Source organism: Squalius cephalus (assembly GCF_949319135.1).
Source record: "Squalius cephalus genome assembly, chromosome: 20".
NCBI lineage: Eukaryota > Metazoa > Chordata > Actinopteri > Cypriniformes > Leuciscidae > Squalius > Squalius cephalus.
In genome coordinates this window covers 12,297,940-12,324,188 of record NC_137141.1, presented here as the reverse complement: position 1 = coordinate 12,324,188, position 26,249 = coordinate 12,297,940, and the positions used below count along the sequence as shown (strand labels likewise).

The 26,249-nt window shown below is 38.3% G+C and overlaps 1 protein-coding gene across 6 annotated transcripts in view; it reads left to right on the top strand.

The window, feature by feature from the left end:
- The first annotated feature begins 181 nt into the window (after window positions 1–181).
- Window positions 182–26,249, top strand: part of mipol1 (mirror-image polydactyly 1) — an 88,441-nt gene continuing 62,373 nt past the window's right edge. For 5 of the 6 annotated variants that reach the window (XM_079853987.1, XM_079853984.1, XM_079853982.1 and 2 more), the window contains exons 1-2: window positions 188–297; window positions 14,430–14,521. Coding sequence is in view for 5 of the 6 variants with exons in the window: in XM_079853984.1 (XP_079710110.1) it covers window positions 14,512–14,521 (10 nt within the window). In the remaining variant the exon portion in view is untranslated. Of the gene's footprint in view, window positions 298–14,429; window positions 14,522–26,249 lie in introns of all 6 variants that reach the window. The other variant, XM_079853985.1, reaches the window with a different exon arrangement.

The window sequence follows — 26,249 nt, the reverse complement described above, 5'->3', positions numbered from 1 at the left end:
ATATTTCACAATATTACTGTTTTTTTCTTTCTATTTGATGAGCATAAAATACTTCAATGTTTCCAAACTTCATTTATCATCATGTCATATGTTAGGCCTATCATATGGTATCGTCTCGGTATCATGATGTTAAGCACGAGTGAGCTAGTGGCCTCTAGTGGTCAAACGCAGCACTGTCTGTCCCGCTGGGCCGGAATGAAGCTTGACTGCGCACACTGTAGTAGGAAGTTCCCCTCCAAAACTTTTAGGAAACAATCCTGTTCGACCAGCAGCCGACCCCATAGCGCTTATATCATGGTAAGTCCGAAACCGGTCGACCTTTCAATGACAACTCCTATCGATGTCTCATTGCATTATTATTCATGCTTTCACTGAATGACTAATGAATTTGAATTGGATTAAACCAATGTTTGTATTTTGACGACAGTCTAGGAGGGATTTAGGCAGCAAGGTGAAAGCACTACGTGGAAACGTTTTCTTTGACTAGTTACGGCTTGTCTTGAAATGGTAATAGTAAAACTTTAGACCTGTTTGAAAGAGACCGGCTTTAGTCATGTGTTAGGCTACTTTGATACAAGTATACTTGTGCGTCGCATTTTGGATCGGTTTGGATGGATTCAAGGGCCGTGTCTCAACACGTAGTGTGCTGCCTATCTAGACAGCAGTTTTCGGCACTTGTGCTTGGTAATAATTATATTGTACTTTTATGTATGGGTCAATGACATGGAACTGGGTTTAAGTTATTAAAAAAAAAGCCTTATACAGTGTATAATTAAAAAATGTTTTGTAACTGAAAAATGCAATTAATAAAAAAATGTTTTTAATTAGTCAATTTAATTAATTTATTGTTTATATAAACAGTGAACATATTTCATTTAAAAATATTATTTGAAAAAACTTTAGTCCACTAAATCAATATCACTGTGACCATTTATTGACCATTTATCACAGTGATACCTTTATGACTGTGCCAATGTTATTATTATAACACATTTTGACCTTTCTATGAAAATGGCACATTGAGAAATGGTTTAAATGTTTAAAAAGTAATATCAGACATCCTCGCTTATCATTGACCCATATAAACCCAATGTAACTAAATAATTATCATCATAAATTAATATACCATGGTATTTAGATGTTGCACAAATGTCCTAGAACACAATGATATTAACATGTGAAACAAACACCTGGTTTTAGACCACAATCATTTATTAATATGGTGTATGGCCTCCTTTTGTGGCCAAACAACATCAGTTTGTCTTGGGAATGACTGATAGAAGTCCTTTACAGTGGCTGGATGGATTTTAAGCCATTCCTCTTCCAGAACAGCGGTCAGGTCACTGTGACTCTTTGACTCGCTTCTCCAAAACACCTCAAAGTGGCTCAAAAATATTTAGATCTGGTGACTGTGCAGGCCATGGCAGATGTTCAACTTCACTGTCATGTTCATCAAACCATTCTGTCACAAGTCTTGCTGTGTGTATTGGTGCATTATCACACTGATACACGGCACTCCCTTCAGGGTACAATGTTTGAACCATTAGGTGCACATGGTCCTCCAGAATGGTTCGGTAAGCACAGTAGGGAATGCCATGATATTGCAGCCCAAACCATCACTGATCCTGTGCTTCACTCTGGGCAGCAACAGTCCGGGTGTTAAACCTCTTTAGGGCTTCTCCACACCGTAACTTCCACGGATGTGGGAAAGACAGTGAAGGTGGACTCATCAGTGAACAATACGTTTCACCATTGAAACCAACATTTGGCATTAGCACGAGTGAGCAAAGGTTTGGCTATAGCAGCCCAACCATGAATATTAACTCTGAAGAGCTCCAGACAAACAGGAGAGTCGAGGTTCACATTTAATTCTACAGTACAGTGAGTTGGGCAGCTGTGGTTTTATGTTTTCTGGATACAATCTGGGTTAGTACCAGGACATCCCTTTCAGACAGTTACTCCTGTTGGATGTGGTTTTGAGACACAGCCATTGTCTTCTCACATGGATCATGTTGCTTGTGTATGCATGAGATGTGCAAACTGAGATGAAGTATACGGTGTCCAGTTAGAAAACGCCGGCTTTCTACACACACTAACACATACATGAATATCAGAAGCATGGCACGGGATGTTCAGTGTGCACTTCAGAGGGCAAAACACAAAATATCATCTTTGGAGAATGAGTTGTCTATAAAGTGAGTATGCTGGCATCTTAGTCATTAACCAGTCATTAACATTGATGTGCATAGTGAGACATAATGCAAATATCTGTGATGTGGCAGAAACGTATTGCTCCTGGGGTCTAGATTTTAATTTAGTACATATATTTATTGTGCATTTAGCAAGGTGTATGTAGTGTATGGAACGATGTTAGTTAACAGAAATTGGATGCCACACTTTGTTAATGTCAGCTGATAGCCACAGTCTTGTCTCCTATACATCAGAGACATTTTTAACGGTTGAAAGACAGTGTTTTATTTCTTAGTGTGTGTATGTTTTCGTCAGATGATTCTGTGATGCTTAGGTGGTTGTAAGACTTCCAAAAACAGTGGTACAGAAAAGTACTTAAGACAATTTGAACTGTGACTATTTTATTAGATATAAAATATCAAAAAAGTGGAGTCTGCAAACAAATGATGCTAGAGCTTTCTTCCCTTCACATTCACACAGGCCTCCTAGCAGACTGCTCCACGGGTGTATTTTATTACATTAACTGTGTGCTTGTGCTATATTTATTTAAGGCAAGACACCACAGGTGAACTGGGTAAAATTTGTAACTAATATACGATATATCACCATACTTACCCCAATTGATTAATCACAGTACATTAAGACAGTTGCTTTGTATTACAAGTGTTCGGAAATGTTGTGTTTAAATATGCAAATGTGGCATTATTTATTAAATATGAAAATATTGTTTATAAATGTACATAAATGCCCATTACAGAAATCTGAACATTGTATAAAGTCAGGTTCAAAGTTTCAGTTTCTTGACATAGGCCTACACTACATGGACAAAAGTATTAGGACACACCTCTTAATTATTGAATTCAGGTGTTTCAATCTGCACCTTCCCCTGCAGTCTGAGTTTACAAACATTTGTGGAAAAAAATGGGTTGTTCTGAAGAGCTCAGTGTATTCAAGCATGGTACTACTGTGATAGGATGCCACCTTTGCAATTAGTCAGTTCGTGAAATCTCATCTCTGCTAGATATTGCACTGTCAACTTTAAGTGGTATTATTGGAAAGAGGAAACGTTTAGGAACAGCAGCAGCCATGAAGCGGAAGACTACATATAGTCAGAGCGGGGTTACCGAGTGCTGAGGCGCAAGGTGCGTAAAAGTTGTCAACGCTCTGCTGATTCCATAGCTGAAGAGTTTCAACCTTTCTATTGCATTAATCAGCACAATAATGTGCGGCGGGAGCTTCATGGAATAGGTTTTCATGGCCGAGCAGCTGCATGCAAGCCTCACATCACCAAGTACAATGGCAAGCGGATGGATTGTTGTAAAGCATTATTGTCTGAGTCCATTTTGCAAACCTAATGTCGTTTTTCCTGAGACCTGAAGCCTTTGTAAAAGTATTCACTATTCCCTACATTAGTCCACTAATATACTTCACTTGAGGGAATGAATGAAAACATGTGAGCGAATTCAGACTCTGAGTGCAGCGGAAGGGCTGCCACTTTTGCATAGTTTGTGCTTGCTGTTTAATAATTATTTGAAACTTAGCTAACTGGCAGCTCCAGTAGCAAGATTAAAAGATTTATCTTGAACTGTCAAACCCTAATTAAACAAATTAATAATCAATTAATCAAATAAAAAAGTAATTTATACCTGTATGATATTATACTGTAGCCGCATTGGACCAGCGGATTGAAAATATGGATGGATGGATGATTCAGCTGCGGGTGCCATCTTCTCGTCAGGCACAGGAATTCACAGTGGATTATCTTACGATCCTCTCCTTCCCCCCAGTCTAGGGTTGGTATAGAGAGTAACATGTCAAAATTAAACCAAAAGAAGAAACGTAAACGGAAAGCGGAAAGGATTCCCTTCAGCCCTCTGCCCTAAGAAATGTAAAGCAACTACTTGTTGCAGCAAACAAACTTAGTTTATTCTTAATTATACAAAGAAAATGGAGGCAGTGTCTTCAGGAGAGGGCCTGGCCAAAACAGCAAACAAAAGAGTTACTAACTAATAAGAGGGGAACTAAATTACATACAAAATATAAGAAATCAACAACCAAGGCTTCCCTCTACTCCCTAACTAAACAAAAAAAAAACAGGGATAAACATTTAGTATTTCAAAAGAATATGGCACCATCTCCCCACAGCTTTAAAAAAAACAAAAACAATTTGCAGATATGAGAGATAGATACAATACCTTTTAATACAGTAACAATAGTCAAAAGAAATATTGCTATTGAAAATGCTACCATGCTGTTTAATCACCAGAGCACACGTAACCACAAAGTGTGCGCACCAATTGTAATTCAATTGGACAACACACAAGTTTTCATACTCCACTGCAACACACAAGGTGTGTCAGGTGTAGGGTAGAAGTGACCCTCCCTAAAGCAGTGCTCTTTCTGCCCTCTTAGGGCCTTTTTACACCTGGTCACCTCATGCGTTTTCTCTGATCAAAATCCAATCGCTTAAACCACTTGAGATGCATTCCAGACAAAACTGGACAAGTGTAAATGCATCTGGTTGTTTAAACCACCTATGTAAATTTTACTTCTTCCAAAATGCTAAAAAATAAATGTGTGAGAGCATGTGATAGGTTATGTGACATGTTATACGTATGTTATATGACAGCCCTACTGCAACACTCATTGTCATGCATGAGTAGCTGAGTATCTTTTCTTCAGCAAGCCAATGTGCAAACTACCGCAAAGGACGTAGGACCTAACACCCCCACCACCAAGAATACAAACTTGGGTTTGTTTGTAGTAAAATACTTTCACTCTTACCATTTACATTAGGAAAGAAAGGTACAAGGGACAAATAGAGAACACCATCTCTTTATACTCTAGAGAGTGTCCACCATAATATTTTCAGTGCCCTTTGTGTGTCGAATGTCCAGATTATATTCCTGGACAGCAAGCGACCACCTTAAAGGCCCCCTGAAATCAAAATTTTAGTTTTTGCTTTTAGTATGAATATGTTAGACTTAAGGTTATGAATAAGCTGGTGTGTTCCAAAATAACATCAGGGTTCTGTCACTTCTGTCTAGTCTATTTCTTGGTTTTGTGACAGAGTCCTGACACTCTTGTTTTTTCTTGTCTGTGTGCCTTGTTTCATGTGCCTTCTTGTCATTTTTGTCTTGTAGTGTGTTTTACACTGGCTGTGTGCTTTCATGTTGTTATGTTTTGTGTGAACATGTGGCTTATGAGTGTTCTCATTAGCTGCATGTTCAAGTCTTGTTTTGTGTGAGCACATGGCTTGTGATTTATTTTACTGGCCATGTACTTGTGTTTTTGTCCTGTTTGGTGTGAGCACATGGCTTGCCATGTGTTTCCTTGCACCATGTGCTCTCCTGTTGATTGTCTAGCCCCTCCCATCTTGTTACCTGATTGATTCATTTGCCCCACCTGTCTTCCCTCATTACCTGCTTTGTTTGCTCTCCCTATTTATTCTCCCTGTGTTTGCAGTCCTGTGCTGGTTCGTTATCGTAACTTTACCCTGTTATGTTCCTCCTGTGTCAAGTCAAGTCAAGTCATCGTAACTTTACCCTGTTATGTTCCTCCTGTGTCAAGTCAAGTCAAGTCATCGTAACTTTACCCTGTTATGTTCCTCCTAAGTCAAGTCAAGTCAAGTCAAGTCAAGTCAAAAGTCAAGTCCTGTGCTGGTTGGTCATCGTAACTTTACCCTGTTATGTTCCTCCTGTGTCAAGTCAAGTCATCGTAACTTTACCCTGTTATGTTCCTCCTGTGTCAAGTCAAGTCAAGTCATCGTAACTTTACCCTGTTATGTTCCTCCTGTGTCAAGTCAAGTCAAGTCATCGTAACTTTACCCTGTTATGTTCCTCCTGTGTCAAGTCAAGTCAAGTCATCGTAACTTTACCCTGTTATGTTCCTCCTGAGTCAAGTCAAGTCATCGTAACTTTACCCTGTTATGTTCCTCCTGTGTCAAGTCAAGTCAAGTCATCGTAACTTTACCCTGTTATGTTCCTCCTGTGTCAAGTCAAGTCAAGTCATCGTAACTTTACCCTGTTATGTTCCTCCTGTGTCAAGTCAAGTCAAGTCATCGTAACTTTACCCTGTTATGTTCCTCCTAAGTCAAGTCAAGTCAAGTCATCGTAACTTTACCCTGTTATGTTCCTCCTGTGTCAAGTCAAGTCAAGTCAAGTCATCGTAACTTTACCCTGTTATGTTCCTCCTGTGTCAAGTCAAGTCAAGTCATCGTAACTTTACCCTGTTATGTTCCTCCTGTGTCAAGTCAAGTCAAGTCAAGTCAAGTCAAGTCAAGTCAAGTCAAGTCAAGTCAAGTCAAGTCAAAAGTCAAGTCAAGTCAAGTCATTAATAAAAAGCCCTTGTTTCCTGCACTAGAGTCCTCGCTACTTCCCCTACCCAAAACCTGATAGAACAAACCAGCCAAAAGAGGACTCAGCAGAAAATTCCTTTTCCCATCTCCCTGCCCCTCCGCTCAGCAGATGGATCAACGCAGCAAACTCCTTTCTCTTTGACATGGGGGAGCCAATGTAAAGAAGTTTGCTCACCAGTTAATTTTTGTAGCAGAGGGGCTCAAAATCAGCGACGCAGTGCTCAAGGACATTTTCAACAAAAGCCTTAATGAGCCTGTCCGTGCCTGGGGGATGGGAATGCTGGGGATACTGTCATTCTGGCAGTTTGTGGGGTATGTATATAACTGTAGAGGAGGGTGGCCTTCCGCCAATGACCCCTTTCGGGGAGAGGGAGAAGGAAGAACAGATCTGCCTCCTATCCAGTGGCGACCGAAGAGGCTGCAGTGCCCACAGAGTCGGCTGAAGAGGCTACAGCGGCCCCTGAGGCGGTAAGCTCCTTCCCACAGCCTCACCCTCACAAGCGGAGGAAGAGGAAGAATTCTTCCTCTGTTTCACCTGGTCCGGTGGTCCCAGAGCCCCCATGTCCTGTGGTCCCAGAGCTCCCGTCCATGTCCGGTGGTCCCCGAGGTGATAGAGCCGCACGCTCTCCCCGTCAGTCCCACCATGGCCAAGAGGGCTGTCTTCGCCTTCTATGCATTGGCCATCCTGCATGCCTGGAGGAAGCATATGGGTTCTACTGACCACGGACCAGTCTGTCACCCTGAGCAGCCAGCTACCATCCCAGAGGCCGTCCCTGAGCAGCCAGCTACCGTCCCCGAGCAGCCCATTGCTGTCATTGAGCCACCCGCTCTCACAGAAGCAGCCCGCTGTCGACCCAGAGCCGTCCGCTCTCCCTGTCGTGCCCCCAGTGGTGGCCAAAAAGGCTGCAGCCTCCCCAGTGGTGGTCGAAGAGGCTGCAGCATTGCCTCGCTCTTGGAAACGGAGGAGGAGGAGGGCTTCCTGTGTCCCACAAGGCCCGGAGGCCATCCCAAAGCCTGCTGTCGGCCTAAAGGCCGTCCCTAGGCTCCTTGTCCTGCTGGCGCTGCCCAAGCTCCTTGCCCTGCCGGCGCCGCCCAAGCTCCTTGTCCTGCTCGCTCCGCCAATGCTGCCTGTAATGCCTGCTCCACCCAAACTCCCTGCACCACCCTGGCCCTCAGCCATCACTTCAGAACTGTCGGAGCATGTCTGGTCTGTCCCTCTGGCACAAATCCTAATCCCTATCGCCCTGACCCTCTGCCAGGAATCCAGACATGCCGAAGTCTCCCTGGTCTGTCCCTCCTGCACCGCCCTGGCTCTCTGCCAGGATTCCAGATCAGCCGGAGCCCGTCTGGTCATCCCTCCAGCACCACCCTAGCCTTCTGCCAGGACTCTAGCCCTGCCTGAGCCTCCCTGGCTCAACCATCCCCTCCCTCCCTGGTCACTTCTAAAGACTTCCTAGCCCGTCATGCCAGCACTGACTTGGCTCCCCTCGCCAGGTGGCGTCCCTTTAGAGGAGGGGTAGTGTCAGGGTTCTGTCACTTCTGTCTAGTCTATTTCTTGGTTTTGTGACAGAGCCCTGACACTCCTGTTTTGTCTTATCTGTGTGCCTTGTTTCATGTGCCTTCATGTCATTTTTTTGTCTTGTACTGTGTAGCACGCAGCTAGCTTATGTTTTACACTGGCTGTGTGCTTTCATGTTGTCATGTTTTGTGTGAACACGTGGCTTATGAGTGTTCTCATTAGCTGTGTGTTCATGTCTAGTTTTGTTTGAGCACATGGCTTGTGATTTATTTTACTGGTCATGTGCTTGTGTTTTTGTCATGTTTGGTGTGTGAACACATGGCTTGTCATGTGTTTCCTTGTGCCATGTGCTCTCCTGTCGATTGTCTAGCCCCTCCCATCGTGTTACCTGATTGATTAATTTGCCCCACCTGTCCTTCCTCATTACCTGCTTTGTTTGCTCTCCCTGTGTTTGCAGTCCTGTTATGTCCCTCCTGTGTGTTGACTTGACAAGTCAAGTCAAGTCAAGTCCTGTTTTCTCCCTCGGGGTAGTTTTTGTTTGTATTTTGTTTTATTTTTATTATTAATAAAAGCCCTTGTTTCCTGCATTTGAGTCCTCGCTACTTCCACCTGACACTTACAGTCTCTCACTTTCGCTAAAATGGATCATGGATTTTTATGACATCACCACAGACTTCAGCTTCTCATCACATCTTCTGTCCAATCAAATGCTCTCTTGAATCTAAAGCATCCCGCCCCCTATGCTATAAATAACACCTGACCAAAGCAACCGTTGACACGTTACGGAGCAATATGGGTTGGAGATGTGAGTTCGGTTGCTCAAACCGCTTGAGTTTTATTCCGTTTTCCAACTGTATGTTGGTTAAGAATGAAATGGCTAGAATTTATTCACACCTCTACTATTGAATCCAACATGCTTTTAAGTATGTCTTGCTGTCTGTGAGGTAAACTAAACACTATTGGTTATTTGAAAAGGGGGAGGAGCCATTCAATATGTTCCGGCTTAGCTTCCTGTTTCAGTGGAAATTGTCAACGAATGTACTCGTCCCCGATTAGGCGATTACACATAAAAATGTTGAAGAGCAAACAACAGAGCCAGAGCTTCCTTTTCAATTACACTATAGCTCTGCTGGGTCTTGGAGAACTTTTTAGAAAAGTAGGAAACAGGATGTTCAGTATGGTACTCATCCTCCTGAAATCATACCACACCAGCTCCCTTACCACTTGAAGTCTGAAAGGCATTTTAAAGTTTGAAGCAGAGAGAGGTCTTTGGCAGCATGAAATACAAGTTGACAGTCATTGGTCCATTAAAAACCTTCTATTTGTATGATCTGTAAGAGGAGAAATAGGGCAGATGAATTGGGACAGTAATCTTGATAATACCCACTCATACCGAGGAAACGTCTCAATTCTCGTTTGTTACATGATAGTACAAGGAATTCAAGTATGGTGTAAATTTTTGCCTCAACAGGTTTAACCACTACCTGACCTAACTGCTTACCTGAGTACATAACAATTCCTTCTGCAAACTCACATTTGGCAAGATTTAGTGTCAAGGAAGTAGCAGTTAGGCGTTTGAAAACGCCTTGAAAACGATCATCTTTACATGATCTTTTATCTGAATATTCGACAGTATCATCCAGATAGACTTCACAGTTTGGCACATCCAACAGTTTCTGATGCATCATATGCTGAAATATAGCAGGCGTGTTTCACATTCCAAAGGCTAGGACCTTATACTGTAGGAAGCTAGTTGGGGTGACAAACACAGAAATTTCAGAGGCACGTTAGGTAAGGGGCACCTGCCAAAACCCCTTTGGCAGAACTGATTTTGTTACATAGTTTGCTAAACCAACTCTACCTATGCAGTCCTACATTCTGGGAAGGGGAAAGAGTCAGATTTTGTTACTATAGGGGCACAGGAGGAACCTTTTCACAGTTCCTAGAACTAATGGTGGAAGTACCCAGCTTTTTTGGCATGTTCTTCGCACCGCAGAATCTGGACACTAGGAACTAAATTAGCTCCTACTTAAGAGTAAGTTCTAACCCAGCAGAATATAGGAACTACCAGTGATGTAATGTAGTGTACGCTTATTGTCCGGACACACGCCAAAAAACGGCACCCACCATTTAAAAAAAAGCAGTGTACACACTAGGGCTGGGCGATAAAACGATAACGATATGTATCGCGATAGACACGTAATCAATATCAATAAAAAATGCGTTCGATAAAACGTTCGATAATTTTTTTTTTTTTTTCGTCGGAAGAAACCAGCAAAGCAAGTTTGATTGCATGAACAAAGGCACTCACTCTCTAGTAACTAGATAAAACAGGAAAAGTCAGCTCGCCTGACTTCAAGTCTGACCGTAGTCTGACCAATGTCGTCTGCAGATTATGCCGTCAGTTTCTCTGTCATTCGCGTGCTGCTGATGCGCTGTTCTAGCGTGTGCGTTTCTCAGCGCGTAGTTACATGTGAAGCTCACATGCACTAAAAGCCTGTCTTTCCAGTCTTATTGTGCTAATACTGTTATATACACACAAGGTTTACATAAACTAGTCGGATATGTCTAAAGTGAAAGCAAACTTGAGAAAATTGAGAGAAAATCTGCGTGTATAAATGCGTGTATATTAGACGCGTCGCGCGCAGCTCTTAAAGAGACAGTAGTAATAGTAAACACGCTGCCGCTTGTCCTTAAAGGGATAGTTCACCCAAAAATAAAAATTATCTCATTATTTACGCACTCTAATGTTGTTCCAAACCTGTATTCATTTCCTTCTAATATTTTCTAATATTAATATTTTGAAGAATGTGGGTATCCAAACAGTAGCTGGTCCCCATTGACTTCCATAGGAGAAAAATATACTATGGAAGTCACTGGGGTACATCAACTGTTGGTCATTCTTCCAAATAACTTTTATTTTCAACAGAAGAAAGAAACTTATTCGAGTTTAAAACAACGTGAGAGAGTAAATTATGAAAATTAGAATTTTTAGGAGAACTATCCCTTTAATGTTTAATGTAATCCCTTTAAAACAACAAAATGTAAAGAGAAAATCACTCACTGCTCTTGACTGATAACTTTACTAATAGCTTTAATAAGTATCAATGTATAATTTATACAGTGAAGTCTGTTTTGTTTTATTTTCATATTTGTTCATTTAATTACTTTCTGCAATGCTACTGTTAAACACACCTACTGTAGCTGAAAACATAAAGCACTGTTTATTTAATTTGTATATTAAGTTGTGTATGTGTAATGTGTATCTTTGATCTTAATATTTAATAACAAAGAAAATAATGAGAACATTTTTTATCTTCGCCCCTGTCTACCATTCTTTTTTATTTTATATTTTGTTACCTAAGGCTTTGTTTTTAAAATATGGACATTAGTTTGGCTGCAATGCTCAGTCACAAAATAGTAAAACCAACATAAAAAAGAATTGTGATAAAATCGTGAATCGTGATTTTCCTGAAAGAAATCGTAATATTATATTTTTGCCATATCACCCACCCCTTTATAAAGCATTTCTTACGTATTCTTTAATTTTGCACCTTAATGTTAAGAGATAATTGTTAAGTGTTCATTGTGATTTTAGACTTTTGAGTTTTCCATGGTCGTGTTGACATTTCTGCCTTCATAACTGATGGGATTATAATCAGAGGTAGGTTAAGTTTAAAATAAAAAATCTTTAAATGTAATATATTTGTCTCCTGGACTGGTCCTTATTTTAAATGTTATAAAAAATTTCAATAATTATCGATATCGACCGATATGAAACACTTATATCGTGATACAGTTTTCAGCCATATCGCCCAGCCCTAGTACACACACAGATTGTAGCCTATATAAGTATATATTTACTCCACAAACTAACTCTAAAAACATTGAAACTGAGAGATTGTACCTCTCAACCTTTATGCCAAGAAGAAAATCCAATGCGACTTTGAGGGGACCAAGCCAAACATGATTATGTATTTCTGCTCCGCTAGTGACATTGGGGATCAACCCCATGGCAAACGGTAATACTTTTTCATATACTGTTTATTTTCTTTGTGTAACAGTTTTATCTAATAATGCAGTATTTGACATGACTGTTAAACAGACTGTAAACTAATGAAGTCTGAGAATGGGAGCGCTGCGTGCTCAGGCTCTGCCGTTATCAGTGGCGTCAAAAAAATGTCACAACAACACGTCACTTTAGAGTTACTGACGTTGCAAATACAACCAGGAAAATGGCCCTAGGGTAACATTTAGTTCTCGGAGAACCACCCTGGTCACTAGTTCCTATAACTAAGTTCCTATAACTACCCGGTGTGAAATTGTTGACCTTCTAATAATCATTGCAAATGATCGGGGTTTTTGGACAAGCAAGCAGTGGAGCTCCAAGGACATTAGCTGGGCACAGCCAGTCCATTGTGCAGCATATACTCAACCTCTGTCTACATTATCACATGCTTCTGTGGATTCATTCTGTAAAAAAAAAAAAAGAAAAAAAGTGAAAGTGACATATATGGCCAAGTGTGTGGTAACACATATGCAGTGTACATTTGGTGGCTTAACCAAGCATTTCTAGAGACTGCTTAAAAACCTCAGAAGTAAAGTTTGACCCACATTCACTCATCTGAATTGCTTTTGGCAATCCAAAAGTAGTACAGAATTTGAGCAGTTCTTTTACCACAACCTTAGCTTTAAAATGTGCATAATGGAACAGCCTCGTGGAAACAAATCTCAGTGCACATGTTGGTCAAAATATATTGTTGTCCCTATTTAGCCTTGGGCAACTGTCCAACACAGTCAACAGTTAAGTGCTCAAACTTGTCATTTACAACTGAAATTAGGGCAGAGTGGTGCAGGCAGGATTTTCCGATTGGGTTTACTCGCCAATTGACATGTATGACACGATTTAAAAAATCTGGACCCCACTGACTGAAAAAGTACTTCGCAATGTGGTGGTAGTTTTTTTGTGTGTTAGTGTTATACCTACATTTCCAGATAAAGCATTTTCATGGGCAAGTTTTGCCAGCAGGTAAGACTATCTGCTGCACTTCCTGCCATCCTAACTCTTCTTGTTGGGGTTAGGATGGGGGGACTCTCACAGTGCATTATGGGTATTATCTAGCCGTTGTGCGTACATTGTTTGAACACTCGTTATTGCAGTGCATTGTGGGATTGAATGAGTGCACTCGATAACATCCACTATGGTTTCGGACTTTTTGAACTTTCCGAAATCTGTACTATGTCTCATGCAATTGCTCAAACAATGTTTCAAATGCAGAAAGAGGTAAACAAAATAGCTTGTAAACAATGTCATGTAATGTTACATTTACTTCAGAAAAGTTATTCAATGTCCATAAACTTGATAGTTGGCTAGAAAAATGACCTATAGAGAGGAGCATTTTGCTATATGTACTATTTTGTATATTCATTGTATTTTTCTTTTACTTTACTACACCTGTTCTTCAATATTTAATGTGTTTGAATAAATCCATTATGTTATTATGACAGCTACCATTTAAATGTTTATATTAAATTATTATTATTATTATTATTATAAAAATTTCCTAATGTGCAATTTAAAGTAACCTATAAAAATACGCTAATTTTAACCTTTAATATTATAGTAACTGGGGATACATACTCCAATTAATCGAAATCAGAATCTGATCAAATCGCAAGCTTGTGAATTGAAATTTAATCAAATCGTGAAATTTGTGTCAATTTCCAGCCCTAACTTTTACATATTTAATACCCCTTGCCTACATTATACACAAGACCTATAAATAAAAGGAAATCCTAGGAACTCTAATCTGTGGTGTTTTGATTGTTTTATTAGTCATTGGATTTGTTTTGTTTGAACATTGGGCTGTTTTCGTCACACAGTCCTGTTTTGTCTGGGTCTTCATGTATTTTTGCCCATTTCCTCATCTGCATAAATAATTGCATGCTAAGATGCGCTTTTGAAACCATACCATCATATGTTTTGATCATATAGGGTTACTGTAGTCATCATCACACAGTAACCCTGTGCTTTGGAGAAATATGGAACATCAGAGGAACCCATTCATGAATGTAGCTGCTACTTTGATGTTTTTTTTGCAGAAAGTAAAGTAATTGTTGGGCTGGTCATACACACACACACACACACACACACACACACACACACACACACACACACACACACACACACAGCTTTTGGTATGTAATCCCTTAGCTCATAAGGACATTGCAGAAAAGATTAGTCTAACCCACTCTGAGAACTAGTAAACATATGACCAGAACTAAAACACTGAGCTCAAGTACTTGAATTGAAGTACTTGAAGAGCAATGAGTTATTGACACATGTCCTCTGTTCGTTTTAAGGGAGAGCTGTTCAGAGAGTGAGGAGGAGCTGCATCAGCCATCATGGATTCACAAACAAGAACTGAAGGATTCACTGTTTGATATGTACAGAGGTGAGTATGAAGAGAATGCTGTCCTTTGTATGCCTTTTTGGTTTTTGTTGTGGTTGAATCTTAGTGATGGACTGAACTTGAGAATATAATAGGACAATATCCTTATTTGTTATTGATAAGGTAACTTTCAAAATGTGAGACCAATATATTCCTACCACTAGAGGACAGTGCATTCTTAAATCTGCGCACTAGAGGGCATCCTTATCATATCAGATGGCCGTGAACACTGTCTTCATTGCTTAGTGCTGTGGTATTTCTTCATTATATTAGGCTTAAATATTGCAATAAGTATTCATTGTATTTTTTTCTGAAAACAGCCAAGTATCAAAGGGTCCAAAGAAATATACATATATTTGGATTGTCAACTTCAAAAAGCTTTAAAGTTTTAAGAAAAACCTGCAAATTACAGGCAATGCTAAAATCCCGGTGGTATGAGATGATAATACCATGACACTAAATTATTGCCATATTCATATTTGAATGGTACACTGTAAATACTATGGAATACGGTATTAACATGGTACCCTGTCTGAAGAACCTTTGGATTTTTGTTGTTGATTCTTGCTGTTAGTGTAACACCACATTTCTTTAGCATGCATATGAATATCTACATCACTGTTCAAATGTTTGGGCTAAGTAAGATTTTTTTTTTAAATAAGTTAATTAATACTTTTATTCAGCAAGGATGCATTAAATTGATCAAATTGGCAGTAAAGACATTTGTTATATTACAAAAGTAAAAAAAAAAAAGAAGTTATTTTTTAAATTTATATTAATCAAAGAATCCTGAAAAAAATGTAACACTTAAATATTAAGAAATGTTTCTTGAGCAGCAAATCAGCGTATTAGAATGATTTCTGAAGGATCATGTGACACTGAAGACTGGAATAAAGGAATCACAGGAATAAATAACATTTTTAAATACTTTAACTACACCCCCCTTTTTGAGCATAGATGGGAAAATGCACTATCCAAACTTTAAGGGACAGTTCAGCCCAAAATGAAAATTCTGTCATCATTTACTGTTAAGTTGCTTCAAACATGTATGAATTTCTTTCTTCTGCTGAACACTAAAAAGATATTATAATACATTTTGAAGAATCAGGGTAACCAAACAGTTGATGGGCCCCACTGACTTCCATAGTATGAAAAATAATACTAAGGAAGTCAATGGGGCCCATAAACTGTAGAAAAAAGAAAGAAACTCATTGAGGGTGAGTAAATGATTACAGAATTTTCATTTTGGGCTGAACTGTACCTTTAAATGGTTGTAATTTAAGATTGCCTTGGAATATGGACCTACGGTCACTTTTTCTTTTTTTAGAAGACACTCAGCAGATTATTGAAAGTGTAAAAAAGTTATAGACGTTTAAATTTATTACAAAGCAAATGTACTGTACTAAAGAAAATATTTTTTTTACAAAGTATATATTTTACAAAATCATTTTTACTCTTAAAAACGCTATAAAATCAAAGCCATATCATGTCTTTCCATGTTGTGTTCCAAATTTGAAGTTGATATCACAAAAACTGAAGTTCCTATGAGATTTTGTTTAGGCGATGCACCAAAAATAGCCACCGGGTGTCACCCACATTCCAATGAATTTCTCCTGTATCAAAATAATACAATTCTATCAAAATATCACTTCTATCACAAAACAGTCACCATATTTGGAACCTTGAGTCTCAGATTTTTCCAATGATAGTTTTTTTTTGTCAAGATTAGAATAAGTTTTGATTATAAAATAGTGCAGTAAATGTTGTAATATCAAGCATGACACCACCCAATAGGGAGGAGGAGCCGCTAAAAGGATTTAAGTACCGTTTCCATGGTAAGACAATGTCCGATTTCAAAGAATGAGTACTGATTGTGACAGCTTTTGAATGATACCTAATTTTAAATGACACCTAATTTATGATGATTAATAAAATATGTGATGGGACAAAGAGGCAATTAAAAAAAGAGCTTCAAGCAGCTCGCTAGAAGGGCACTGACAATTAAGGGGTTAAAACAGAAAACAGTTGTTTGAAATTGTTATAATATTTCAGAATATTTCTGTATTTATGATCAAACAAATGCAGCCTTGGTGAGACTTCTTTCAAAAAACCTTTAAAAATCTTACCAACCCCAAACTTTTGAACGGCAGAGACGGAAATTTTATACGTTGCATGTATAATTGATTTGTTGTGTAGTGATATTGCTTCCTCTTTATGCTTTGCATTGGCCCTGTCTAGTCACTATTTGTATGGTCTAATCTGTGCATATATGGTGTAGAGCTTCGCCGATCCTCATATGAGCATCAGTCACTCACTCTCAAACACTGTAAAGGCTGCCGATGAGGTTCGATCCTTCATGGCATGACCTCTGCGTGGCTTGTTTGTTTTTTTGGAGTTAATGCCAGGCTAGCTGTTTCTCTGATGTGCTGACACATCCTGCAGAAGAAGAGCCCAACCCAAAGCGTTACATCCTAGTGATGGGTGGAGGCCAAGACCTGGAACAGGATCTACTTAGCATGTATCCTGATATCACAGACACCAAGCGTGTGTGCGTGTGTTCATGTGCGCCTGTGGGTATATGGCTGCATGCCTGATTTTATGGGTTTGTGTGTTTTCGGTGCTCAGACATTATGTCTGCCACTCACAGATACAAGCATATATTTTACGATCATTAATATGATCTGTCGGGGGTTTTTTGTGTGAAGCTTCACCTGTGTTGAAGCCATTTGCTTCCTTTTTAGTGTCAGATAAGCATGAAGCATTGAACACACCCAATTTATGCTTTTTCAGCTAGCTTAAATGTTTGTTTATTTTAAGGTTATTATCCTTTCCAACTGAGAAAGTGTGTTCAGTCACTGGAGATTCAAGTGGCAGTTAGTCGACATCAATATGACAATGTGCATGCTCCTCCAAAACAAGAAGCACATTGCTGATTTAGTTCCATTTAGTTAAGTGTTTATGACAGAAATGTGTTTTTCAATCATGAATATGAACATATGGATTGATTAGCATTATCAGCACTGTTTGCGAGTGTAGTAGAACAGTTCCATAGGAGTCAAATTAAATCAGCTAAGGGGTAATTAAATGTAACAAATCATGTAAAACAAAATGTATCCTCTTTTATTGGAAAATTAAACATTTTATCAAACTTTGATAATTGCCTTAATCTTTTAAACTGAGAAGGGAGTTATCTAACTACATTTTATAAAAATCACCTGTCAAGCATCAGCAAATGAGAGTCAAATTGGACGACTACAGGGACTCATTTCAAGATCAGTCATTTAACAGTTCATCTACTGCCAAAATTATGAAAAAAAGATCACTCGAGAGTAGAACATAATATTCAAATCAGGAATGTCTGAATCAGAATGCGTAGTTTGTGCATAAAAAAATGTCCGTCAAAAAAACCAACACATGCTAAATGATGTTCATTAACCTGGCAAAGTTTTTCAATACATTTTCAGTTTATTCTCTTTAGCATGCAGTGTGAAGTATTTCACTCATTTTCCCAGATCATTCCGATTAAATTTCAGCGAGTGAGGAACAAATTTATACTCGCGTGCGTTATGTATTATGCATGTTATCGTCTCTAATAGACAGCATGTTGAAGCTGCTCAGGCCGCCATTTTCTTCCTCTTCTTGGAAAGCGATCATCCGGTAGTGTGGTTTGCGTAAATCCTACCATGTATGTATATTGTGCATGTTATTTTTTGACAGACATCATTGTTGTGATATTCAAATGATGTGCATTTGAAAACAGATGGATTGTAAGGATAAATATTTATTCAGTGAAGTGATTGATGTCCATGAATGTGTCCATGTTTTTAGTTCTAATATTCCAACAAACAGCCAGCTTAAGTATTTGACGGATGTGATACCATGCGTGAGGGGTGAATTATGTTTGATTTAAAACGATTATAAAACGTGCTGGAGATGTTCATAATGCTTTTTGCGTAGTTCATTATATTTATTTTATGGAATTAAGTTTATTTCGTGGCTTAAATAAATGTTACTCAGAGACTGACATGTTTGGTTTGTCAAAAATGTTCAGATGATGCAAATTCAATGACGTTAAGTTTTTTTTTGTTTTTGTTTTTTTTACCAGGAAAGGAGTGGTTTTATATACAAAGTTGTTTTTATTGTCTCTTATAACAAAAATATTTTATTTAAACCCATGAAAATGCAGATCCTGTTGTAAATAATAGCAAAAAAAAAACACTTTTTAAAACTGTTGTTTCATGATTACCCCTTAGAAGATTTTAACTCATAAACGAAAAATTGTAAATATCTGAACACAGTGCAGTTAGTTCTTTTGTTTATTTTTGCTCTGCCAATGAAAGTATGTCGTGAATCATAAAATTTTAATTCTTTTTAGTGATCAGTGACAATTGGAGTGGGACAAATAGGGGAGGAAGGTGCTGTTCGACTAAATAAACCACTTGTCAATCAAACTGGTAAAGCAGAACTGTTTTATAACTGTCATTAAATAAACATTAATATTGGTTTGTAAAAGTGATATTTCTTTAGAAGGACTATCATATGCAGGCATAGACTTTTTCATTCTTGCAGCTCGTATAACATATCTTTAAGTTATAATTAATCTAATTTTATTAGATCTGGTGTTTTGAACAGACCTAAAATGCTTTACATTAATCAAAAAATCTAAATAATTACATTAATTATTCACTTTTTTAGTCCAAATTTGAAAGTGCCCAAATCTTAAATAATTTTAGATTTATTTATTTATTTATTTATTGCACTTTTTACAGTAATTAGATATGTGAGATGATTATAATATGTGTTATATATCTGGCTTTTTGAGACGTTTTGACATTTTTTTTATGGCCAATATCTATGAAAGCCTGGAAATTAACGAAAGTGTTAGTGCTGCTTTGTGTCAAATCCACAATCTACCAACAGCAGTGTCATTAGATGGATTATAAATACACATATGAGTTTTTTTTTTTTTTTTTTTTTTTTTTGGTAGTGTGCAAAATAAGTGTACAAATGTCAGAAACTGTATATATCTCATGAAATAGTGAAATATAGCTAAATAGCAAAATTTTATCAGTCTTAGATCTCCTTGCTGTTTAGATATCAATATCAGCCATTGAATAGTTGCTTCACTTTCTGATTGTTTTCATAGTGGCATGGAACAGTAAAATAAGGTTGAATGCATCTTTGACCCCAAATTGCGTTTCACGCCAATGAGACTGTGTTTCTCTTGTGTCTGTTACCCTGCTGATTTTGTTTGTCTGACGTAGTTTGGGATAAGCTGACTGCTGTAGGCTGGGTTGTGTTATTACAACTGAGATGGTGGATTGTTTTCTTGCAAGGGTAAACTGTCCTTTTGCAGTCCAAATTCTAAGCACACACCAAGTCCATCATAACAAACACGCTAAGTTCCCTATGGAGTTGAATTGGCCTTCCTTACAAGAGCAGAAATAGGGCTACAGTCTCAACAAGCTTTGTTCTTAGCAGGTGGATCGACCTTTGACATAACCCGTCACGCCCCCCCCTCCCCCTGTGCGGGCCGTCCGGGCAGGAAACATACTGTTTGGTCCCATCAGCTCGCCTCTGTTTACGCCGGTACAGTGTGGTCTTCTTCGGCTTTTCCGACAGCCACCCACCCTGATATCACGTCTCACTCCCTCTCCGCCGTGCTTGGCTTCATGGAGAGCAAGAGGCGCGTTGGTCGACCCATTCGCGGCTTCCTTGTGGGTCCCATTGAAGTTCAAAATCCCTAGAATGGAGTGCCGTGTGGCCGAACAGGCTTGTCTGCTCCCTAAGTGGGTGGTCCACCAGTGACAGAGGGATTCCTCAGGGCTCTGTCCTCCTCTTTTGTGTTTCTGTGTTGGTTTAAGGAATAGACCTAGGATGGGCACTGCTTAACTGTGGAAGCCTGGTTACTGTGATCTGAAACCAAACAAACCTAGTAGAAAGGCCAACGCACTCACAAACATACAAAGACTCAAGCTATAAAACCCAACGAGAGGTTGGCATCTCTTGAAAGGTTCTCGAAATGAGGAATTTTTGTGGATGTTTGGGTCAATCTTATGAAAACATGTCCAGTCATATTTTACCCTAAAATCAAAAGATAAAATAAGAAATTATATTTTGCATGAAGATCACTAGAATTGTTTTTGCTTTGTGACTTTGTTGTTTTTGTTGTTTCAATTAAGCAAGTTTTCTTTCCAAATTCTCTCTAATGTAATGGATGTTAACATTTTATTTATTTATTTATTTATTTATGTACTTTATTCACTCTTTCACATTTGTTATTCTAATTACTTTCTCATCTCAGTATAGTATAGTAAAAATAGCTGTATGAAAGCTGTAGCTGTTTTTAATTTAATCAGCAAAAATTGTTGTTATATGTCAATGTAAAAATACTTGACAATTTAAATATATAGTTTTAGTTTTATATTTTTTATATTTGTATGTTTTATTTAGGAGAAAATATGTAAAATTATTAATGGTCATAAAAATTGATGTTTTTTTTCATACTGAACATTTTTTCTTATTTGATTTTATAAATAATGATTTTCTTAAATAATCTATTTTCTTTTTTTTTACTTTTGATTTTGGGGAGAAATATGACACATCTCTCAAGTCTGTTCTCTACAGATTTTGAAAGATTTGTGTGTGTGTGTTTTCAATGATTTTGAACAATCCCTTCAAGATTGTAACTCTCTTGCTTTACTTGCATGTCAAAACACTATAAAAACCTTTATAGAAACGGTTACAGTTTCTATAGAAATTAAATAGTTTTACCATGTAAGTTTTTACTGAATGTGAATCTTGTTATGAAGATTGTCAGGCTTATTTGAACTAATCTGTGGTAATCAGTAAGTAAATATTTTGCCCTCTGATGTTTTTGTAATTATGAAATAATCTAATTCTGTTGGAGTTAGTATCACAGGGTCTCTGATGATCCATGAACTCTTAAGAACTGTACTGATTTCAGACTGACGCTCGAATGATGCTAACACTCCTGCCACCCAGTTGCGAGCAGGATTCCAGACGACCTAGTGATGGCCCATGAAGCAGAGAGGAAAACAAACAAGGCTTACTTTGCTGTGAACCACAGATGCTTGGGAACTGTTTGAACAGGGAGCAATTTAAACGGTCACTCCTGTGGACTGTGTTCAAACATCAAGTGGTAATGAGGACGGAGTGCCTGGTCCTGTTGCCCTGGCCTCCCCTCGGCTTTTCAACACATTCACGCGCTCAAAGGAGGCCGGACGAACAATGACGGGCCACTTTCACAGACTGGCATTTTTACTGCTTTTTTACGCACTTGTATTTTGGGAATGTTTAGACAAACCTGCGACAACCAGAAACACTCAGTTGGAGTAGATGATTGGCACTTGAGTTGGAGAATTTATTAAGAGATTCTTTGGCCTGTCATTACAGGGATAGTTCGCCCAAAAATGAAAATTCTGTCATCGTTTACTCACCCTCAAGTCGTTATAAACCTGTATGAATTTCTTTCTTCTGCTGAACTCAAAAGAAGATATTTTGAAGAATGTGGGTAACCAAAGAGTCGATGGACCCCTTTGGATGGATGGATGGATGGATGGGAGAACTATCCCTTTAAATGTCTTAAAGTCTACAAAAATGAATGGCTTTGCTCCCATATACGCTCTCACAGATTTCCGCCTGTCATTTACATAATTCTGTATTTCTTGCATGTTTATCTATTCATTATTTAGTCAAATTTGATAATGTTTTTAGCTGCTAATAAGAGTATAGAGCTCTGACTAATTTTCCCTCAAGATCAGCACAGAAAAGGTCATAAATACGGATTCTATGTGGGAAGAAGCCGTGGGTCAGTGAAGCTAGTCCTCTTTGTGCCAAGTTCTTAATAACTTGTTCGTTCTTTGGAGAAGAGCATCATTGGCGTAGATTTGATCTGCGCACATGTACGTGAGCATGTATTGGAGAAGAGACAGTCATGTGATTCCTCTATTGTACATCAGCTGCTCTGTAAATATTTGCAGTGATGTACATCCCTGAACACACAATACCTCCCACAAGCCTCTCCGCATGTGTCCCACAGTAGCACCGACGTCGCCCAAGTGCCTGCAATATCCCAATATCACTCATTTATATGAACTTTGTTTGTTCCCCAATGTTCTCCAGTTAGAAAAGAACCCTGGAATGTCCTGGAGTGTTTTCTCACTTCAGTCTCCCGCTGTTTAAAGCCGGTTTGTTTGAAGGACAGGTCGAAACCGCGAGCATCACTCATCCTTAAGGGTGAAAAAAAGAGAAAGGCTCTGTTTGGATTTGACGCTTCTGCATTGCCAAAAGTTCAGCTTTGCAGTTCGTGTTGGAGAAAGGATTTCCTGAACAAAGGAAGATGTGTTTGTTGAGGATCCTCGCACCAGTAGCTATGTGTGTGTTTTAGCGCCGGGCGCTGAGGTGACATGCTCAGCAATCACGACGGATTTTGTAGCCCTTTCAATGTTGCTTTGAAAAAGCAGGGTTACATTTTTACTTAATATGAAAGTTTTTCCATTGATGGGCGTTTAGGGAAATGATGGGAATATTTGGGTTGTCATTAGAAGAATTGAAGAATCTGAGTAGTTTGCCTTTTTTTTCTCATTCTCCTTACAAAAATTACAATGGAAAGGTTTCCACCAACAGCCAGTTACTACAGAAATTATTACAACTGTTTAACCATGATTTAATATTGATGAATTGATCTCCTTTAAACAATCTAAGAAACTTTCAGAATAAATTTAAAGTGGCTAATAATAGCCAATATGGGCTTTTTAATGGCCAATGACTGGTTACATATTGAACATCTCTGTTAGTATGTCTATCATCCAAGCGGATACGATTATCGGCCGATACGATAACATAAAAGAAGCCAAATATTGTCCTATTTATCCATCTGATTGGTTTATCAGCTCATATTACTAAAATATTTTGGTGGATATATGGTTAACAAGGAAAATTTATTGTTAAAGAACTGAAATTCTGTCTCTCTGATACCATTATGTCTTCAGCATCATTTTGAGTTGAAAGTTGATCAATGTAAAAAAATATCACTAGTTAATAAAAAATTTGACCGTAAATGTAGATATGGGTGATATATATGTATAGATATTGCTGTGTATAATGTGCAAAACATGCAGAAAAAAACACTCTTCAAAGTGTTACTTGAATTGTTATTTTTTAGTTGACCCAAACTTGACTCCAACTTTAAAAAATACATTTGCTCAACTAGTTTTAAAGTTCATTCAACTAAACTGTTTTAATCAGGATTGTATTATTTGGGAACCATAACTTGAAATTGCTGTTGAATTAGTTATTATATTAATTATTAATTATTTTATAATGAGGTTAACAACATTTTGAACTGATGTTTATCAATCACACGAAGAGACACTAAAAACACATTACACTTGATTTCATAATCTGCATTTATGCATTTTCCATACAAACTATATTACATTTGATTTATTTAGCCATTATTCATAGCAATTCTTTTCATTCTAAGGAAACGGTAACAAATGTACAATAACAAGCAGTCCCATCTGTTCATTTTTATTGGAGAATGGCTGTACGTAGAATAATGCGTCGAAACTTGCGCAGCTTTCGGTAGAAACGACACGGAGTCGAGAAGGCGAAACACTTGGCCGGAATGTCTTTCATAAGACAGCTGACCTTGAGTTGACTCTTTCCCTGAGCCCCACCTCTCCTGTTTGGCGTCTCTTCGATGAGTAATAACAGTCTCACGGCTGGTGACGCCACCTTGCACTAGTTTCACAATCTTTCTTGCCACAATAAGGCTTTGTTTTCTACATGTTTTTGTGCCCGATTTAAAATGCTTTTAAACTCGTATGTGGAAAGGAATGCGGTTGAAGTATTTTGATCGGCAAATAAACAAGGGTGGTGATAAATTAAATGATTATTTTTATCATGACACTTGGAACGCCTCTGCAGGAAATACATCAGGAAAGTAAATATTTTTGATTTTAAAGAAGTATATTGAGGGAAAAATCAGACGTCAGTTAAAACGTGAATTGAGTTGCCTTTTTGTGCTCCAGAACTGTGAGTGTGTAACAGTGTTAGAAATATGAGAAATATGAGCCTTTGACTGCATTAAGCTCATCCTTAAATAACTCTGTTCTCCCTCCCAAATGTTAGCCAATGCAAATCTCAGCTTAGTCCATATTTACACAGCCAATTTTGAGGTTACATTCAGCAGATGAATTATCCAATCGCTGAAATATTCACTCTTGACATCGAATTGTAGAATTGAAATAAAATGTGCTGTTTGTCTAAGTGCTTACAAATACAGACCTTTTAAAATGATTTTTTGATGAATAACTGTGACAATCTTGATTTTGTCAGCGAATCAAGCTGTCGAAAGCTGCAAAATTTGCTCCAGGTGAATTGAAACGAATCATTTTCTGCACAATGAAAGCATTGGGGTAAAACTAATGTTTAAGAAATATTGGTACAAATATGTAACCCTACACTGAGTTTAGTGTACCCCTGAACTTTTGGTTGTTTGAAATCTAGGAATTATATTAAGAGGGTATTGGTGGCAGTACAACAGAGAGCTTAATACAAAACCAGCATTCTGTGGTCTGAATGGGTGATTGAGGTTGGAGGTCAAAGGCCAGTTCATGAATGTAAAGCATTAAATAAAACTTTCACCATTTCCAAATTTGATATGAATAATACAACTTTGATTTCATTTTATAGCTCATTCTTCTATGAACATGGTATATGAGCAATACAACTGTATTCACTATTGCAATGCACAGAATTATAGGATTAAACATGCGTATGTTTATTATTAGGGGTATAACGATACACTTAGCTCACAAGATGAAACGAAACACGACATTGTGTTCACTAGAACGAGATGAGATGATATTTTAAATTTTTTTAAGAAATCTTCAATGACGGAATATATGACTGGTCTTTTATTCAACTGAAAGTCACAAAATGCAAAACAGTGCAGGTACATTTTGAAATATTATCTTGTAATAATGAATGTCACTTCAAGTTCTACTTTCTGAGTATGAATTATCATATGCAGTAAAAGACAGAACAATATAATCATGCAAGCACTGTAAAAGGTTTTGCCACAAACTCAACTCCGTCATGCTGATATATCGACAGCTTTTCACCTCGAAGAGAAATAAAATCACGTTTTAATATCGTATTTTTTCTGTATATCTTATGCCATGATTGCAGATAGTATTTGTGTGAAGCCTTGATGCCAAGCTGAATTATTTGTGGTGTGAATCATATCACTCGTCATAATAACTGATAATTGACAGGATCAAACGCACAATACAGAGCATTCAGGGTTTATCCTATTGCACATCTTGGGGGGCATTTTGCCTGCTTTTATTCATTCAGAAGCAGTGCTGTTTAAAGGCAGTTGTGGGGTGGGGGACGCATTTTCTTTATTCCTAGCATGGCTCACGCTTCTCTCGCACCCAAATTAGCTGGATATAGGGAAATTGAGGCACTCATCCTGGCAGATTTGGAGGGTCATTTTTCCTCCCCCGTTAATGCAGGAGGATCAGTGAATCGCGGCCGAGGACGGATCCATCAGAGAGATCTGAGATGCTAGCGCTAGCTCATTCCCACAGGCTCAATTCAATTATCACTGCGTCTGCTCTGAGAATGAGCTTTACGTTGCTTCACAGATCCCACTCTCCCTGCTAGACGTCTCCATCATCTAAGAAACATAAGGCCT